At 40.3% G+C, this 21,024-nt stretch overlaps 1 protein-coding gene across 3 annotated transcripts in view; it reads right to left on the minus strand.

Annotated features, from left to right (window-relative positions):
- The window catches only part of LOC122545806 (histone deacetylase 2), an 83,260-nt gene that overhangs the window by 38,337 nt on the left and 23,899 nt on the right, over window positions 1-21,024 (minus strand). For all 3 annotated transcript variants that reach the window (XM_043684717.2, XM_087981123.1, XM_043684729.2), the window contains exons 2-5: window positions 17,090-17,202; window positions 16,872-16,989; window positions 9,587-9,661; window positions 9,343-9,481 (exon numbers count right to left, since the gene is read on the minus strand). In XM_043684717.2, coding sequence (XP_043540652.1) covers window positions 9,343-9,481; window positions 9,587-9,661; window positions 16,872-16,989; window positions 17,090-17,202 — 445 coding nt within the window. The remainder of the gene's footprint in view (window positions 1-9,342; window positions 9,482-9,586; window positions 9,662-16,871; window positions 16,990-17,089; window positions 17,203-21,024) is intronic.

Below are 21,024 nucleotides of genomic sequence, written 5' to 3' on the forward strand. Positions count from 1 at the left end.
CTGCCACAGCTGATGCAAACATTTGGTGGGTCAGGTCAGTACTCTCTAGTTGGGTTCTTAGAGTGGAAAATTTCTTAACTCTGCAGGAAAAGTTCGGACCTTTGTTGCAAACTCGAAAATGGAAAATAAATATGTTTTTATAATGGAAATGTTAAAACAAGTATGGTGATACAAATGAAGGACAAAATAAAAAAAGTGAACTTGCTGTCATATAGTGCATTACATGACCTCAAGATGTGCCAAAGTGCTTGATAGTCAATAAATTATATTGAACTACAGTAACTTTTGTAACAAAAGTAAATGAGCCAGCCAATTTGCACACCACATAACTCACTAAAAGTAAACAAAAATAATTTGCTTTAGAAAAAAAAAGATAAATTGCTGAAAATATTCTGTAGGTCCAGCAGCATCTGTGAAGACAGAAACAAAGTTAACTTTTCAGGTCAAATGTTAGCTCTCTTTTTCATTAGATTTTGCCAGATATTGAATATTTCCAACATTTCCTGGTTTTATTTAAGAGTTTCACTATATACATTACTATGTTCTTGCATTATCTGTCCAACATATCAGCTCAGAGAGGATCTCTGCTGCTTGTCTTTAGGTCATAACATTCATCTTTTCCCGGCCATGTAAGAGGGCAGACTGATTTAACATTATTGTACATCTGAAAGACACCATCTTTGACTCTAAAGCATTCAACACCACAATGATGGATACTTAAAGGAGATACAAAGTCAATTTGCTTCCAAATAAATGAGGTTTTTAAACAAGTTAAGTTGCACTGTGATCCCACTCACTCCCAACTTCAAATTGGTCACAGGTATATGAAAAGAAAACATAGATACATTAGCAAGAAAAGGAACAAATTAGCCTATGATTGATTGCTTACATGCTTAAAACAAAGGGTTTTAACTAAGAAAATGAATTAATTTTCTAAACTAAATAGACTATTTATTTTTCAAGTATTATTTTCACCTGTCTCCGAGTAACAGGATTTGCTAGATCTATTTGTAAGTAACTAGATAGATCAGGTCAGTGGGTATGCATCTAGCGAGTTGTCATAATCTGAAATAGTTAAAATGACAAAATGCAAAGGAAAAGAGATAATACTATAACAAGGGTACCAGATTGGAATCAGGCAGATTTTCCAAGTTGAGTGAGTTAGCTGAGGTGAGACAGGAGGAGAAATTGATACAAGAGAATGTTGGTTATTCATAGGACAGTTATAAAAAGACTGAAAAGCTGCAGAGTAAATACATACCATTTAAAAAAAAGGAGACGACTTCAAGTTTCAGGTTGCTGTGAACAAATAAAGAGATTAGAAACAACTAAAATTGAAGAGGGTAGATGGGAACTATAGATATAAAAATTAGTAAAGCAAAAAGATAAAGAAAAATGTAAACAGAAGCATAAGAAGAATAAACTGGGAATATGAAGACAGAATCTCACAATAATGTAAAGTATACAAATAAATCAGTGATAAGAAAATTGTTCGGTATGAGGTAGACCTAAGGGAAGCCGTATAGAAACTGGCAAGTATATCCAACAGGCATTTTGTTTCAATATTCATATAAGGAAATGAATTACTTAAAAGTGAAAAAATTATTAGCATAATAAGAACTGGAGATATTATTTAAAATAAAGGATCATCATAGACTTGGATTGTGGGTATGGGTAATCAGGGTAGAAAGACAGAGACCCAGAGATTAAGTTGAGAAAATGGTAACATAACAATGTTACTAAAAATTGTAATCCAGAGGCCCAGACTAATGCTCCAGAGAGAAATTTAAATTCTAACAGCTGGGAGAATTTAAATTAAGTTAATAAATAAATAAAATAAAATGTTACTCTAATGACTACTGATCAAGAAACTACCAAATTGTCATAAAAACCTTTGGCTCACTTCTGTCCTTCTGGGGAGGAAATTCGCCAAACTATAAATGACTTCAGACCCACAATAATGTGGTGGGCTTTCAAATGTCCACTGAAATATCCTATCAAGCCATTTGGTTGCGTCAAAATGGCTGTTAAAATTAACGCTTTGTCCGATTTTTTCTGCCGTGCTTGGACCTCCAAGGTCTGTACACAGTATCAACTCCCAGAACAGGAGTAATGGGTCCACATACCAATGGGCATGCACAGACCACTGAAAAGATGTGCAACTGCGGGAATGTTGGTTAAAATTTCAACGGGCATCAATAACTTACAAAAAGAAATTGAAATTTAGAATTAGTAGCAAAAAGTATGAAAAATTCCACATTTCAAGACATTTACTGAAAAAGATTAAAAGCACTTTATTAGCATCTTATAGTTTAACCATAAAGCAGACATTCCCCTTTGTTTCTCAACAAACAAAAACACTCTTCACCTACATCACACTCAACTGTGCAACTACAGAGCTCAACAGCAGAGTCTCTGAGAGACAATCTCACTGCCCACCTATGCTCCCTCACCATGTGCATCCCTGATCGTTGATCTCAAGCCCTGCCTGCTTGCCTTTATCAGATCCAAAGTCATATCTGCATCATGAGCAGTGGCAGAGTGACGTCACAAACTGCAAGGTGAAGCAATAATGGTGAATGAAATGATGGACCATCTGAAAAGAAACCAAAAATGTACAATTTCCAGAACAGGCAACTGAATTACTGTTCACGGCCATAAAAGATGGGTGTGTTTGGCTTAAATGCCACCAAAGTTTATTGGTAAGTAAAGAGAGAAATTTGGAATGACACCACACAATGTTGCTTGATAAATTCAAGGACAGTTTTTTCCTTAAACAGCATGCCATGGACAAAGAAAGCTGATAAACGGAAGGCCATTTTGAAAGCTCAACAGTCATTTTTTTTTCCTAAACAGCAACAAAAGGTCTGCACGAAAGCATCATGTCATATTTGCCACCTCAAGCAATATGCAAGAAATTATTCAGAGATGGTGAAGTAATTAACAAAGTAATGACTTGTCAGCAAACTCTTTACTTAAATACTTGAAGAACAAGAAAGAAATAATAATAACAATCCATATATCCAGAGCATATCATTTGGTGCATTCACAACAGTAAGGTGAGTGGAATCTTTATCTGATTTTGTCTTTTAGCAACTATGGCAGGACGTGAAGGACTGTGCATGTTTCACACAGTAACAGATAAAATCCATGGACATGATTAACACAGCCCGGCTGACTATGTGTGTATGGTCTATAAAGACATGACAACTAGAGAGGATCTTTTGACCCTTTCCCCCTAAAAGCGAGAACAAGGAGGAGGCCATCTATAATAAATGCAAAAAGGTACATGCTTGAGCACAACATTCCAATCAAGAAACTAGTTTTCATCACCACTCATGTTGCACAAGCTATTCTTGGCATAAATGTAGGCCTTGTTGCATTCCAACAGCAAGCATTAGCAAATAAAGTTATGGACTCTCCTCATGTAATAAAAGTAAAGATTGTAAAATTTGATTGAAGCAAGAGCCTTCTTGCACTGCTTGTTTAACTATTTGCTCAACGAACCCAAAACTACCGAAGATGAAATAATCCTCCACACTGATGTGAGCTGGTTTAATCGAGGGAAGGTCCTGCAAAGAATTTTAGAGCCGATGCTTGAAACCTTCATCTTTTTTTTAAATTAAGGAATGAAGTGTGCAGTAACTGTCAGACAATGAGCTCGATTTTGGGTTTCTTATAGATGCATCATCACAACTGAATGAGATTAAGTCTGAACTTCAGGGAAAGGACAGCAAATTAGCACATCTGATCAGTGCTTGAATGCACCTGAAATGATACTGAACTTGTGGTCCTCCCAATCAAAAAATAAATACTGAAACAGATCTGAAGTCTGCAGAAAACACTAGAAGAAAACCAGAGACAAAAAAGAATGGTTAACAATATTAATTTCTAATATTCTCAGTTCCCATACCCCTATTAAGTGAAGTTAAACTCTTCCCATTAGCAAACTGCATTTCAACGAACTCATTCCCTACTCTGTCCTGATGCAATCCAACTTATACACTTGCTGTCTCCCCACAGAACCAGTGACAGTGCTACAGGGATCAAAAAATCTCACTCCCCCCCCACCCCCACCCCCGCCCCCGCCCCGAATTATCTTTCAAGCCTTACATTCATATGTCTTATCTTCTTAGTTCTGAACTGACTTGCACATGGCACTGGGAGTAATCTGGAAACTACTACTTTCTGGGTTCTGCTTACTAATTTTCTAAAGAGACAGAGAGCAAGCTAACATTTCAAGTCTAGATTACTCTTCATCCGAAACTCGAAAGGTTAGTTTTATTTCTTTGCATGGATCTATGTGACTCACTGCGATCTCCAGCATTTGTTTTCAGTACAGACTCTATCATCTGCAGTAATTTACTTCTACTAATTTTCTACTTAGCTTCCTAAATTCCAACTGCTGAACTGTTTCCCCTTTCCTATCTTTGTTGCGAGTAGCAATATGGACCACAATGTCAGGCTGTACACCCTCTCCCAGAACCATGTTCTACAGTGATTATGTGACATCTTTGTACTTAACACCTGTGTGTCAGCAAACCATCCTGGAATCACTTTGACAGCTGCAGAATCACTTGTCTGTTCCCTTATCTAAAGTAAAGTATCTCCCAACGGTACACCCGTTCCACTCTTCCACTCCTGCAGGACAGCTATGGTGCCATGAGCCTGACTCTTGCTGCACTCCTCCAAAGATCCATCACTCACACTGATATCCTGGACAGAAAATGGATTAGTAAGTTGCTCTCTGGGGACTCCTGCACTACTTGTGTATTTCCTGCAGACTGCTTAGCAGCCAGGTAAAAACAATGGCTGCAGATGCTGGAAACCAGATTTTGGATTAGTAGTGCTGGAAAAGCACAGCAGTTCAGGCAGCATCCAAGGAGCAGCAAAATCGATGTTTCAGGCAAAAGCCCTTCATCAGGAATAAAGGCAGAGAGCCTGAAGCGTGGAGAGATAAGCTAGAGGAGAGTGGGGATGGGGAGAAAGTAGCATGGAGTACAATAGGTGAGTGGGGGAGGGGATGAGGGTGATAGGTCAGGGTGGATAGGTGGAAAAGAAGATAGGCAGGTAGGACAAGTCATGGGGACAGTGCTGAGCTGGAAGTTTGCAACTAGGGTGAGGTGGGGGAAGGGTAAATGAGGAAACTGTTGAAGTCCACACAGACACCCTGGGGTTGAAGTGTTCCGAGGCGGAGGATGAGGCGTTCTTCCTCCAGGTGTCTGGTGGTGAGGGAGCGGCGGTGGAGGCGGCCCAGGACCTCCATGTCCTCAGCAGAGTGGGAGGGGGGGTTGAAATGTTGGGCCACAGGGCGGTGTGGTTGATTGGTGCGGGTGTCCCGGAGATGTTCCCTAAAGCGCTCTGCTAGGAGGCGTCCAGTCTCCCCAATGTAGAGGAGACCGCATCGGGAGCAACAGATGCAATAAATGATATTAGTGGATGTGCAGGTAAAACTCTGATGGATGTTGAAGGCTCCTTTAGGGCCTTGGATTGAGGTGAGGGAGGAGGTGTGGGCGCAGGTTTTGCAGTTCCTGTGGTGGCAGGTGAAGGTGCCAGGATGGGAGGGTGGGTTGTAGAGGGGCGTGGACCTGACGAGGTACCTTAGAAGCCACCCATGCCATCTTTGCCTATAGTCTCTCTGAATGTGGCATCCATGTGGATGCACCTCTGAGTCCTGAACCACTGGCTCAAGTTATAAGCCTGCACACTTTCAACACATGGACTCGCTTGAGTCACCGGACATGTCCATGACTCCCAAGCATATGATAGACACACTGCTTTAAATACAGTTACCTTTTTCCTTATTTTAACCTGACCTTTCTGCTATTAATTATGAATGTGTATTAGAAAATAAAAAACATTCACTCTTATTCATAAATCATTTCCCTTTCCCAGCCTTCAAATTTTTGACTCACCCTATGCTAGTTTAGATGTTTAGGATTTTCAACATTACTGAAACACATTTCCCAACAGCTGCTGTTTGAAAACCTGTCAACCTCCAACTGTCGTGATTTCACTCTTAAGACTTTTTCAAAATTCAGCCAGACAGCTGACAGAAGGTGCAGCCTTGCAGGTCCAACTCTTTTAGCCTTTGGAAGATAAGAGCAAATCCAGTAAAACAGTGGATGCAGAGCTAGCTCTCCAAAGCCAATGAATTAAAACAAATTACTGCAGAACTGCTAAAGCTTTATAAATGATCCAGTCAAATAACTACTTTAGATACGAAAGCAAATCAGAAACGTATCACCTGACTCCCCAAAGATTTCCCACTACCTATATGGCAGAGGTCAAAAGTATGATGAAGTACTCTCCGCTGGCTTGATAAGTACAGCTCCAACAGCACTCAAGAAAATTAACACCATAGGATAAAACAGTTTACTTGACTGGAACTGCATCCACCACATTAAAACTTTAATTCCCTTGATTACCACTGCAGGTATACACCGCTGACACTATCTCTCACCACGTCTCTTTTGATAGCATCTTCCAAGTCTACAATGTCTACCACCCAGAAAAACAAGTGCTGCAGATGCATTGAGAACATTACCACCTGCGATTCCACACACATGACCCTGACGTGGAACTTTATGACCTTAACTGCATCATTGCTGCTAGAAAATCTTGAAACTCCCTTCCTGACAGCACTGTGGATCCTCTAGCACATGGACTGAAACGGTTCAAGGAGGCAACACACCATTACCTTCTCAAGACCAAGTAGGGATTGGTGATAAATAGTAACTTAGGTAATGACATCCCCATTCTGTGAAAGAAGAAAATCTAGACATAAATGATGATGGGCAATTAGACAACTAACCATTGAAGGAGACTGCAATATCATCTTCATCCTCAATAATGGGAGCTCCTAACACATCAGTGCAAAAGATAAGGCTGAAACAATCTTCAGCATGAAGTCCTGAGTAGGTAATCCACCTTGGCCTCCTCCTGAAATCTCTCAGTCACTAATACCAATATTCAGATAATTCAACTCAGTCCATGTGACTTTAAGAAATACTGAAACAATAGATAACACATATGCTAAGGTTTCTGACAACATCTCAACTGTAGTATTACAGATATAAAATCCTGAATGAGCGATACCCTTAGCCAAGCCGTACAAGTTTAGCTAAAACCCTGACATCAACCCAAAAGTGCAAAATTAACCAAGTATATGCTGTATGCAAAAGAATACGTCAAATCCAATCTGATTAACAATCACTCTACTCTTGACCATCAGTCAAATGATGAAACGTGTTGTTGATATACTATTAAGCAGTGTTTAGTCAACAACAATCTGTTCACCAGCAAGGTCCCTCAATTTCAGGCATCATTTTAGCCTTTAATCGGAAAGTAACTCATACCAATCAAATTTGCAGCTATTACCAAATGAATAAAGTTATGTCTTTCCTGTGATGTCACTCTTCATTTTGTGCTGAGCCCCTGATCCTTAGTTTTAATTTATCCTGCTAAAAAGACCTTACAAGCTATGAACCAAAAAGCATGCAAACAGTAACCATTCCCATCTGCACTGAATTCCCATGCTGTTCCAAAATCACAGAAATATACATTTACTTAGGCATGTCTCACTCCAGATGTGATCTGTACCTACAGATCATGCAAAACTTACTGAGCTTACCTTCACTGAAACCCTCACCATAAATATCTAGTGGGGTTACCATTGTGCAGAAAATGAACTGGACTTGACATATAAATACTGCGGCTGTAAAGACATGTCAGAGGTTGGGAATTCTGTAGCAAGTAACTCACCCTCTTGATTTACCAAAGCCTGCCCATCATCTAATAGGCATAAATCAGGTACGAGATGGAACACATGCAACTTAATACATGCAGCTTAATAACACCCAAGATAAAGCGGCCCACTTGATTACACAGTATCCGCCACTTTAAATGTTAATTTCCTCCACCCCAGTATTCAGTAGCAATGAAGCGTACTAGGTATAATGTGTGAGGCAGCAATTCACTAATCTTCCTTCAACAAGTACGTAACAAATCTTCAACCTATACCATCTGGAAGAACAAGAATAGCACATGCATGGGAACACCACTACGATTCCCACTCAATGTTATAAACTGCTCTAACTTGGAACCATATGGTCGTTCTTTTACCGCCACTGGATTAGGATCCTGGAACTCTCTCCCTGAACGCACTGTGGTTCTTTCAATACCATGAGGCCATCGGTGGCTCAAGAAGGCAGTTCATTTCCACTTTCCCAAGACTAAGTATGAATGGACAATAAATGCTGGCCTTGCTTACAATGCATAGATCTTAATAAATCAAAATTTTAAAAAAGGGCAATTAAATATACATTTTCAGAAAGGGGCACAGCTCAGCCAGTAATTGTTGGTTAATTATTGTTTGGGTTAGGGGAAATTTTAGGAACTTAAAATTATGTAAATAGCAACTATTGAAGTAAGAAAATTAGAAGCAGCCAATAAAGGCAAAATTTTGCAGATGTTGGAAATCTGAAACAAACACAAAGGAGCCTGGAAAAAGGCCTGGCAGCATCTGCGGAAAGAGAAATAATTAAAGTTTTGAGTCTGGTATGCCTCTTCTTTAAAAGTTCAGAGATTTTGCAGCGTCCTATGTTAGAAATAGCCAACATGGACTTCAAAAGAGATCATATTTGACAATGATAAAAGCTCTCTAACAGAGGATATGACACAAAGGAAATATGTAGTGGAGTGAATGTGGTATTCAATAAATTTCGGAAAACTTCTGACAAGGTATAATACAGGACAATACTGGGGAACCTTAGGGAGATAGAAAGGCCCTTCTACCCTAATTCTGAGCTGAAAATGATTAGAAGGGAGGGCACCATTTAAAGATGGCTTTCTGTGTAGTTAGAAATAGGAAATAATGTTCCATGGGTATTGTTTGAGCCAAAATATGCTCTTTGCTTTTGTTAGTTAATGATTCAAATTATAGCTGGAGTAGCATTCAAATTTACACAGCATACCAAAATAAGGAGTGCAGCAAATAATTGCAAAGACCAAAGGAAACTACAAAGAGATAATGAGATATGGATAAGCAGAGTGGATCCATGGAATCTATGCAGGATAAATACCAGCAGACGGAGTCATTTAAGTAACCTTTTTAATATCATATTTCTATATAAGTTTGTCTCTATCTAGCAATTTTAGGACAATGTTTGGAAAATTGTTTGGAACATTTTAGCTGGTGTCAACTTAGACTTAATTGTCCCTTAAATAAATTTACTTAAAAGGTTTCGCTGATTATTTATATAATAGAACAACATAGTTCTATAAGATAAACCAAACAATATCAGTTATTTCCCTTAAAAAGACAACAGCTGCTTTACTTACTTCAGTAATTCAAGAATGGCGAGAACAATGTCATTGACGTAACAAAAACCTGATGCCTCAGATTTCTTGGCATGATGAAGACCTCCTGCCCAGTTGACTGCAATATCAGTCTGTTGTCTATTGAGTTTTACTGCTGCAGCTATGTAGAAAGGGAATATGAAAATTATTTTGACTGGTTCAGCAGAAATCTCACTTGCAATGATTTTTTTTTCCATAAGTGTATGCCCAGAAAAATTTCACTTACCCACTGAGCCTCCTGTTGATAATTGACAAAATTCAAACATTCCATCAAATACAGGACAATCTTCTCCAACATTAACTGTAGAAATAAAAACAACTTTTAAAATCTTCTGTGTAAGCCCAGTAAATACTAAAATTAAGGATGAAAACTCTAGATTAATTTTTAAAAGAGGATGTCTATCACTGGGTTTATTCAGAATATCAACATCAATACAGTAGATGTTTTTAAAACAATAAGCTTTGAATATGAAAAGAAGGAAGATCTGAATTTTTAAAAGACAGGTATACAAGATGAACCTGTCTAAACATTCTGAAGGTGCGACTACAGTATTTGACAGGGGAAATTAATGCCTTGGACATTCAGAAGGCTTTTTTTTTTAAAAGCCCTAACCCTTATAACAGTCCATTAACTAAACTGAAGTTTAATGAAGTAAAAGAAAATTATTCACCTGATTAGGAAATAAGCTGAGCAGCGGGGGCTTGAGAATAAAGATAATCATCAAATGTTCTAATTGGCAGGATACGACTAGTGCTGTCTGCAAAGATTTGTGTTAAGGCTTCAGTCATTCACAGTATTTATGACCAACTTGGATGATACAATAAAGAGCCTCATCATCATGTTTGTTTAATGCTACAAAGATAGGCAGCAATATAAACACTGTAGATGGAACCCATAAAATTAAGAGAATAATAATAGATTTAGTCTTGTTTTTTGCAAAATGGAGGCAGAAAGCAGGAAAATACAAGTTAGTTAACTAGATATCATTCATACAAACAATATAGGAAGCAATTATTAAAGAGAACACGGTGCTTAGAGATATTTCTGATAATTAGGCCGAGTCAATATGGTTTTGTGAAAGGGAAATTCTGTTTAACCAATTTATTGGTGTTCTTTGAGGAAGTAAAATGTAGTGTGGATTAAGAGGAAATGCCAGATATACTGTAGTAGATTTCCAGCAGGTATTTAAAAAGGTGTTACATCAAACAGTATTATGGAAAATAAAAGCTCATGATTAGATTAATTACCTACAGTGTGGAAACAGGCCCTTCAGCCCAACAAGTCCACACCGACCCTCCGAAGAGTAACCCACCCAGACACATTTCCCTCTGACTGATGCACCTAACACTATGGGCAATTTAGCATGGCCAATTCATGATGTGTGGACAACATATTGGCCTGGACAAAAGATTGGTTAGGTGACAAGAAACAAAACATAAATGGGTCATTTTCTGGTCAACCTTATTTTTATAACTTAAATAAATGATTTGGATATACAAACATATGATTATTAAATTTGCTGATGACACAGAGATAGGTAGGAAAATAGGTATAGTTAGATAAGTTGTGAAAAGGACATACAGAGTTAACAAAAGCACATACATAGGTTTATCTGGTGAATGCAATATAATGTGGGGAAAAAGTGAAATTGTCCACTTAGATAGAAATAATAAATTTGAAGCATATTATTAAAATGGTGAGAAGTTGTACAGCTCTGAGGTCAGAGAAACCTAGACATCCTCATGTGTGAATACCAAAAGGTTAGCATTCAGGTACAGCAAGTAATCAAGAAAACAAATAGAATGTTATTGTTTATTTCACGGGGAATTAAATACAAATGTAAGGACATTATGCTTCAATTTTATAGGGCATTGGTTAGACCACCTCTGGGTATCATGTACAGCATTGATCTTCTTATTTAAAAGTGTTAGAAGCAGTTCACAGAAAGTACGTAATTAATGTTAGAAGTCACACAACACCAGGTTAGAGTCAAACAGGTTTATTTGAAATCACAAACTTTCGGAGTACTATTGTTTCTTCAGGTGAAGTCTGAAAGCTAATGATTTCAAATAAACCTGTTGGACTATAACCTGGTGTTGTGTTATTTCTGACTTTGTCCACTCCAGTCCAATACCAGCGCCTCTACATCGTAAGTTAATTGCCTTATGAGGAAATGCTGTCCTGGTTGGACTTGTATCCACTGGAGTTTAGAAGAGGAAGGGTTGATTTGACTGGAAGCTAAGAGATCCTTTACAGACAAACAAAGCTGGAAGAACTCAGGAAGCCAGGCAACAACTGAGACTGACAGGGTAAATGGGGACAGGATTTTTCATCTTGTGGGAGAATCCAGAACTAGTGGTCACTGTTCAAAAATAAGGAGGCATGTTTTTAATTCACGGAGAATTTTTTTCTCAGAGGGGCGTGAATCTTTGTAACTTTCTTCTGCTAATGGCACTGGGCGTTGCGTCTTCAAATATTTTTAGGCAGATATGGATATTTGATAAGCAAGCAGATGAAAGGTTTTCGGGGAGGTGGGAATGTAGAGTTAATGTTGCAATCTGATCAACTGTGACTTTACCTAATGGTGGAGTAGGCTCAAGGGGCAAACTAAAGTATATTTGCTCCCAATTTTTATGTAAGTAAAAGGGCAAATGGATTTAATTTTAGGAAAATGTGGCTTCATTTACGATAAACTTAAAGTGAGAAGAACAAAGTACTTTCAAAATAGTGAAGGTCCAAACAAATGTGTAACATCCATGTACCTACATAAAATGTCATGAGGTGCAAAATAAAAATCAAAAATGTGATAGAATTCTGGCTTTTGTACCTAGATATATTTCAATTTGTTTTTAAGATCTTCAGTACCTCTTGCATAATTAATATGCTTGCTGAAATGTAGAAGCCAATTAATGAGTGGATTTAAGAAAAAAAGGATTGGATGTTGCTGACTAGGTTAGCATTTACTACAGATTCCTCAGCACTGTGGAGAAGATGGTAGTGAGGTACCTTCTTGCACTGATGCAGTATTTAGTGTGCAGGGGCAACCACAGTGCTGTTATTGACCCAGTAACACTGAAGGAACAGCAATGTAGTTCCATGTCAGGATGGCATATGGCTTACAGGGGAACTTGCAGCTAGTGATGTATCTGTAGCCTAATATCACAGATAACAGAAATCGCAGATTTTGAAGGTGCTTTAGGAGGAGCCACGATGGTTGAAGTACATCTTATAAATGGTACACATTTCTTCAACTGTGCATCAGGGATGAAGGGAGTGAATATTTAAAATGCAGGATGGATGCCAATCAAGTGGGCTGCCTCGCCCTGGATAGGATCAAATTTTTTTGTGATTTTGAAGCTGCACTCATCTGGGCAAGTGGAGACTATGCCATCACACTCTTCATTTGTGCATTATAGATGCCAGACAGGTTTTAGGGAGAAAACGATGGTCATGTCATTCAGCATCAAGGGGTAATAGTTAAGATTTCCTCTTGTTGGAGATGGTTAAGGTCTGGCATTTGCGATGAATAAATGTTACTTTATTTTGCTTTATGCTCTTAATGGGATGTGGGCATCATTGTCAAGGTGAGCATTTACATTTCAGAATCCATTGTTTTTGGATTTATCCATTTCTAATAGCCCTTGAACTGTGTGCCTGGCTTGGTTATTTCAGAAGCCAGTTAGAAATCACTACAGTGCTGCAAGTTTGGAGTCACAGTAGACGAGCTCAGGAAAAGGGTTTTTCCAAAACGTCATTAGTGAAACAGATGAGCTTTACAGCAGTTGATGGCAGTTGCATGGTCACCATTACGGCGTGATTGGTATTCCAGATTTACTAAATGAATTCAAATTCTACCAGCTGCAATGGTGAGAATTGAAGCTGTATTCCAAGAACTTCATCCTGAATCTCTGAAATAGTAGCCAAATACATTACCACTATGCCACTGTCTTCCCTTACTTGTCACTTATCTGTCCAAGCTTGGATGCCGTCCATGTCACAGAGTCATAGATATGTTCAACACGGAAACAGACCCTTCGATCCAACCTGTCCATGCCGACAAAATATCCCAACCCAATCTAGTCCCACCTGCCAGCAACTGGTCCATAACCCTCCAAACCCATCCCATTCATATACCTATCCAAATGCCTCTTAAATGTTACAATTGTACCAGCCTCCACACTTCCTCTGGCAACTCATTCCATACACGTACCACCTTCTGCTTGAAAAAGTTGCCCCATAGGTCTCTTTTATATCTTTCCGCTCTCACCCTAAACCTATGCCCTCTAGTTCTGAACTCCTCGACCCCAGGGAAAAGACTTTGTCTATTTACCCTATCCATGCCCCTCAATTTTGCAAACCTCTATAAGGTCACCAAGCAACCTCCGATGTTCCAGGGAAAACAGCCCCAGCCTGTTCAGCCTCTCCCTATAGCTCAAATCCTCCAACCCTGGCAACATCCTTGTAAATCTTTTTTGGACCTTTCAAGTTTCACAACATCTTTCCAATAGGAAGGAGACCAGAATTGCACGCAATATTCCAACAGTGGCCGAACCAATGTTCTGTACAGCCGCAACATGACCTCCCAACTCCTGTACTCAATACTCTGACCAATAAAGGAAAGCATACCAAATGCCTTCTTCACTATCCTATCAACCTGCAACTCCACTTTCAAGGAGCTATGAACCTGCACTCCAAGATCTCTTTGTTCAACAACACTACCTAAGACCCTACCATTAAGTATATAAGTTTTACTAAGATTTGCTTTCCCAAAATGCAGCACCTCGCATTTATCGGAATTAAACTCCATCTGCCACTTCTCTGCCCATTGGCCCATCTGATCAAGATCCTGTTGTAATCTGAGGTAACTCTCTTCACTGTCCACTACACCTCCAATTTTGGTGTCATCTGCAAACTTAATAATTGTGCGTCTTATGCTTGCTGGGCACAGACTAATTCAGAATCTGAGGAGCCACGAATGATGCTGAACATCATGCAATCATCAGCAAATATGCCCGCTTCTGACCTTATGATAGAGGGAAGGTCAATGATGAAGTAGCTGGAGATGATTGGGCCAAGGACACCAAACTAAAATTTCTACAGTGATGAAAATAAACCAATAAATCAGACAGGCTAGCAATCAGAAACAATATCAGAAATTGCAGGAAAAGGACAGCAGAGTTACCCTTGCACATCCAGTCCATTTTTCGGTCCATTCTGAAGAAGAGTCACTGGATCCGAAATGTTAATTCTGCACAGATGCTGCCAGAACTGCTGGGTTTCTTTTCATCAACTGCTGATTTTATTCCTGCAGTGCTGCCCGGGCAAAGATCAACTTCCAACAATCCAAAACCACCCTTCTTTGTGCTAGGTATGATTCCAACCGGCAGACAGCTTAATCGCGGTTCTCACTGACTGTGTTTTACTAGGATTCCTTGATACCGTACCTGATAAAATGCCGCTGTAACACTGAGGGCAATCACTCTGACCTCACCTCTGGAGTTTAGCTTTTTGCTCACGTGGGGACGAAGGCTGTAATGAAGTCAGGAGTTAGGTGCCCCTGTGGAACAATAAGTTACTCCTTTGCAAGTATCATTTGATCGCACAATCAATGACTCCTTCCATAACTTTCCTGATGTAGAATGTTGTGAAACTTGAAAGGGTTCAGAAAAGATTTACAAGGATGTTGCCAGGGTTGGAGGATCTGAGCTACAGGGAGAGGTTGAACAGGCTGGGGCTGTTTTCTCTGGAGCGTTGGAGGCTGAGGGGTGACCTTATAGAGGTTTACAAAATTATGAGGGGCATGGATAGGATAAATAGGCAAAGTATTTTCCCTGGGGTTGGGGAGTCCAGAACTAGAGGGCATAGGTTTAGGGTAAGAGGGGAAAGATATAAAAGAGACCTAAGGGACAACTTTTTCACGCAGAGGGTGGTACATGTATGGAATGAGCTGCCAGAGGATGTGGTGGAGGTTGGTACAATTGCAACATTTAAGAGGCATTTGGATGGGTATATGAATAGGAAGGGTTTGGAGGGATATGGGCCGGGTGCTAGCAGGTGGGACTAGATTGGGTTGGGATATCTGGTCGGCATGGACAGGTTGGACCGAAAGGTCTGTTTCCATGCTGTACGTCTCTATGACTCTATGTCTAAGAGTAGATTAATAGGGCAGTAATAGACTGGGATTTTAAATACTCTGCTTTATATGCACATAACATACCTGGACAATTTTGCACATTTTCAGTTGTTGTAGTTGTACTGGAACAATTTGGCTTGGTGCACAACTAGTATTGGAGCACAGGTTTTCAGCCCTATTGCTGGAATATTGTCACGTCTCTACTGCTTTTGTAGTATCTGGTATCTTCAGCTGTTTCTTGGTATTATGTGGAATGAATCAAATTGTTTGAAGACTAACATCTGTGAGGTTGGAGGAGGTTGAGAGGGATCGTGCACTCGGCGTGTCTAGCTGATAGAGATACAAATACTTCAGCTGTGACCTTTGCACTGTCATTGAGGATAGGGATATTTGTGTAATCTCCATCTCCTGCTTCTTATTTAATTACCACCATCGTTCATGACTGGCTATGACAGGAGTGCCAAACTTATATGTATTCAGTTGGCTTAGAAAAAATGTTACTTAAATGAACAATTCTACAGTTAAATCATGTGATAAGGATTTTAGATGAGTTACATTGAACGGCTGAACAGCTTATTAACTAGTAATATGAACATTTCTGTGCATAAATGGTGACGGCAATTCAAACAATACAAATTCAGAAAATTGATTTGAAGGCTAGAGACCTGATTCAACGAGTTATAAAACCAGCTATGGAAAACATCCTTGGATGAGATAAAGGCAAGTCTTAGTTAATCAAGCACACAAGTTTATATGCCAAGACTCTAGAAGATCATGGTAGAAAAATACAGTTAATGGGCTTTAACCCCATTGTGTAGACAAATAACTCAACACACCTTTGGGCATTTTGAATTTGGGAACCTTTATAAGACAACATTATTTTTTTTACTGCTTAACTAGTGTGTATATCCCACTTAATCTCTAATTAAGTAGATACTGTAATATGCCAGTTACAATTGATTTTGATTGTTTAAACATTAAGAAGAACCAAGTGCATAAAAGTAAAATATCAATAAATCACATTCACATGTATCCTTATGGAATTTGACAATTCTTCATTGTCTTTACGTATGAACCAGGAAAAGAAATAAAGTCACACAATCATTCCAGTGTACCTGTATATATGTGAGAGAGCGCGAGACCGAGAAAAAAGGGTGGGGTGCATTAAACAGTGTCAAATTTAATTGAAAACAGGAGTGACGGAACAAAGTTCAAACTGACAGACTCCATTGCACCAAATACAAAATGACATATCAAATTTATAAGGGGAACCATGAACACTTCAGATTATTCATGTATGGAGGGTTAATAAATCCTGAATATTTTGGGCCTATATGATTTTGCATTGGACAAGACAATTTAAAATTTCTTTCTTACATCTCTGCATCTGTTTGCTGAACTCTGACATGTTATCTGGTCGTATTGACCGCAGGAACTTGATATAGTCATCACTGTGGTATTTTGTCATCTCCTCAGTTGTGGCCTTGTGTGGCCGCTAATGGAAAAATAATAAAAATCAGTTGGTTATACAATTGTCAGTTCTCCTTCTCCATTCCCCAACTAGTCAGGTTCAGAAAATAGAATAACCAACTTACATAGATTTCCATCTTTCTGTACAAACCATAATTCAGCAACAGGTTATGGGTCATACGGATTCGATGTGGTTTCATTGGGTGTCCCTGTCCATAATAGTAGTTCCCAATGTCACCTAATAAAAGTAAAGTCAAACTGCTCATTAATCAAGATGGAAAACTACATTTAATCCAGCATTTTTAAAATAAAGCCTTTGAACTTTGTGCAAACAATGTATTTGTCTTATTCAACAAGTGAATCCCAACAACTAATTAATCTAAAAATCAATATCATAGAACATAGAACATAGAAGAATACAGCGCAGTACAGGCCCTTCGGCCCTCGATGTTGCGCCGATCCAAGCCCACCTAACCTACATGAGCCCACTATCCTCCATATGCCTATCCAATGCCCACTTAAATGCCCATAATGAGGGAGAGTCCACCACTGCTACTGGCAGGGCATTCCATGAACTCACGGCTCGCTGAGTAAAGAACCTACCCCTAACATCTGTCCTATACATACCCCCTCTTAATTTAAAGCTATGCCCCCTTGTAATAGCTGACTCCATACGTGGAAAAAGATTCTCACTGTCGACCCTATCTAAACCCCTAATCATCTTGTACACCTCTATCAAGTCACCCCTAAACCTTCTTTTCTCCAATGAAAACAACCCCAAGTGCCTCAGCCTTTCCTCATACGATCTTTCTACCATACCAGGCAACATCCTGGTAAACCTCCTCTGCACCCGTTCCAGTGCCTCCACATCCTTCCTATTGTATGGCGACCAAAACTGCACACAATACTCCAGATGCGGCCGCACCAGAGTCTTATACAACTACAACATGAACCTCAGTACTCCGGAACGCAATTCCTCTACCAATAAAAGCCAGTACGCCATATGCCTTCTTCACCGCACTATTTACCTGGGTGGCAACTTTCAAAGATCTGTGTACATGGACACCAAGATCCCTCTGCTCATCCACACTACCAAGTATCCGTCCATTAGCCCAGTACCCCATCTTTTTATTACTCTTACCAAAGTGAATCACCTCACACTTAGCTACATTGAACTCCATTTGCCACCTTTCTGCCCAGTTCCGCAGCTTATCTATATCCCGCTGTAACCTGCCACATCCTTCCTCACTGTCTACAACTCCTCCGACTTTCGTATCATCTGCAAACTTGCTCACCCAACCTTCTAACCCCTCCTCCAGGTCATTTATAAAAATGACAAACAGCAATGGTCCCAAAACAGATCCTTGCGGAACACCGCTAGTGACGGCACTCCAAGATGAACCTTTGCCATCAACTACTACCCTCTGTCTTCTTCCAGCCAGCCAACTCCTAATCCAAACCTCCAACTCACCCTCAATGCCATACCTCCGTATTTTTTGCAGTAGTCTACCATGGGGAACCTTATCAAATGCCTTACTAAAATCCATATACACCACATCTACCGCTTTCCCCTCGTCCACCTCCTTAGTCACCTTCTCAAAGAATTCAATAAGGTTTGTGAGGCACGACTTGCCCTTCACAAAACCATGCTGACTATCCTTGATCACATTATTCCTATCCAGATGTTCATAAATCCTATCCCTTACAATTCTCTCTAAGATTTTGCCCACAACAGAAGTGACACTCACCAGCCTATAGTTACTAGGGTTATCCCTACTCCCCTTCTTGAACAAGGGAACCACATTTGCTAGCCTCCAATCTTCTGGCATGACTCCTGTAGACAATGAGGACATAAAAATCAAGGCCAATGGCTCTGCAATCTCCTCCCTTGCTTCCCAGAGAATCCTAGGATAAATGCCATCAGGCCCAGGGGACTTATCTATTTTCACCCTTTCCAGAATTTCCAACACCTCTTCTCTACATACCTCAAAGCCATCCATTCTACTTAATTGTGACTCAGTACTCACATTGACAACAATGTCCTGTTCCTGATTGAATACTGACGAAAAGTATTCATTCAATGTCTCCCCAATCTCTTCAGCCTCCACACGCAACTTCCCACTACTATCCTTGACTGGACCTATTCCTACCCTAGTCATTCTTTTATTCCTGACATACCTATAGAAAGCCTTAGGGTTTTCCCTAATCCTACCAACTAAGGACTTTTCATGTCCCCTCCTTGCTGCTCTTAGCTCTCTCTTCAGGTCCTTCCTGGCTACCTTATAACTCTCAATCGCCCCAAGTGAACCTTCACGCCTCATCTTTACATAGGCCGCCCTCTTCCATTTAACAAGGGATTCCAATTCCTTATTAAACTACGGCCCCCTCACACGACCATTTCCTTCCTGCCTGACGGGTACATACTTATCAAGGACACTCAATAGTTGCTCCTTGAACAAGCTCCACATATCAATTACGCCCTTGCCTTGAAGCTTACTTTTCCAAGCCACACATCCTAAGTCATGCCTCACCACATCATAATTTCCCTGCTCCCAGCTATAACTCTTGCCCTGTAGTGCACACTTATCCCGCTCCATCACTAGAGTAAAAGTCACCGAATTGTGGTCACTGTCCCCAAAGTGCTCACCTACCTCTAATTCTAACACCTGGCCTGGTTCATTACCCAGAACCAAATCCAGTATGGCCTCACCTCTTGTTAGCCTATCTACATATTGTGTCAGGAAACCCTCCTGCACACATTGGACAAACACTGACCCATCTAACGAACTTGAGCTATAGCTTTCCCAATCAATATCAGGAAAGTTAAAGTCCCCCATAACAACCACCCTATTACTTTCACTCTTCTCTTGAAGCATCCTCGCAATCCTTTCTTCTACGTTTCTAGGACTATTAGGAGGCCTGTAAAAAACTCCTAACAGGGTGAGCTCACCTTTCCTATTCCTAACCTCAACCCAAACTACCTCAGATGGCGAGTCTTCATCCATCGTCCTTTCCACAGCTGTAATACTATCTTTGACAAGCAATGCCACACCTCCCCCTCTTTTACCCCACCTCTGACCCTATTAAAACATTTAAACCCTGGAACCTGCAACAGCCAATCCTGTCCCTGTTCTACCCATGTCTCCGTAATAGCCACAACATCGAAGTCCCAGGTACCAACCCACGCTGCAAGTTTAGATTACATTACAGTGTGGAAACAGGCCCTTCGGCCCAACAAGTCCACACCGACCCGCCGAAGCGAAACCCACCCATACCCCTACATTTACCCCTTACCTAACACTACGGGCAATTTAGCATAGCCAATTCACCTGACCCTGCACATCTTTTGGACTGTGGGAGGAAACCGGAGCACCCGGAGGAAACCCACGCAGACACGGGTCACCTACCTTATTTCGTATACTTCTTGCATTGAAGTATACACACTTCAAGCCACTTTCCTGTTTACAGGCACCCTCCTTTGAAATTGATGCCATGTTCCTAACCTCCCTACACTCCAGGTCCTGCACCCTAAAGCTACAGTCTGGGTTCCCATGCCCCTGCAGAGTTAGTTTAAACCCCCCCCAAGAGCACTAGCAAACCTCCCACCAAGGATACTGGTGTCCCTCAGGTTCAGGTGCAGACCATCCTGTTTATAGAGGTCCCACCTTCCCCAGAAAGGACCCCAGTTATCCCAGAAAGCCTGCCTAACATCCTCAGCGCTCCTCCTACCTATGTCATTGGTGCCAATGTGGACCACTACTTCGGGCTGCTCCCCCTCCCCCTTAAGGACCCGGAAAACACGATCAGAGACATCACGTACCCTTGCACCTGGGAGGCAACATACCAAACGTGAGTCTCTCTCGTTCCCACAAAACCGCCTATCTGTGCCCCGAACTAGCGAGTCCCCAAACAGCACTATTCAGAAATGGTTAAAAATGATCCCAATGTAACACTGGAAAAATCATACATGGCACCGCACAAAATTTCACAACAATTGGAAAAAGGAAGTCATGTAACATTTGACAATACCAGAACTGTAGAATTACAACTATTAGATGAA

The sequence above is a fragment of the Chiloscyllium plagiosum genome, unplaced genomic scaffold (genome assembly GCF_037043375.1).
Source record: "Chiloscyllium plagiosum isolate Xiang-an unplaced genomic scaffold, Cpla_swu_hap1 HiC_scaffold_3, whole genome shotgun sequence".
NCBI classification, from domain to species: Eukaryota; Metazoa; Chordata; class Chondrichthyes; order Orectolobiformes; family Hemiscylliidae; genus Chiloscyllium; species Chiloscyllium plagiosum.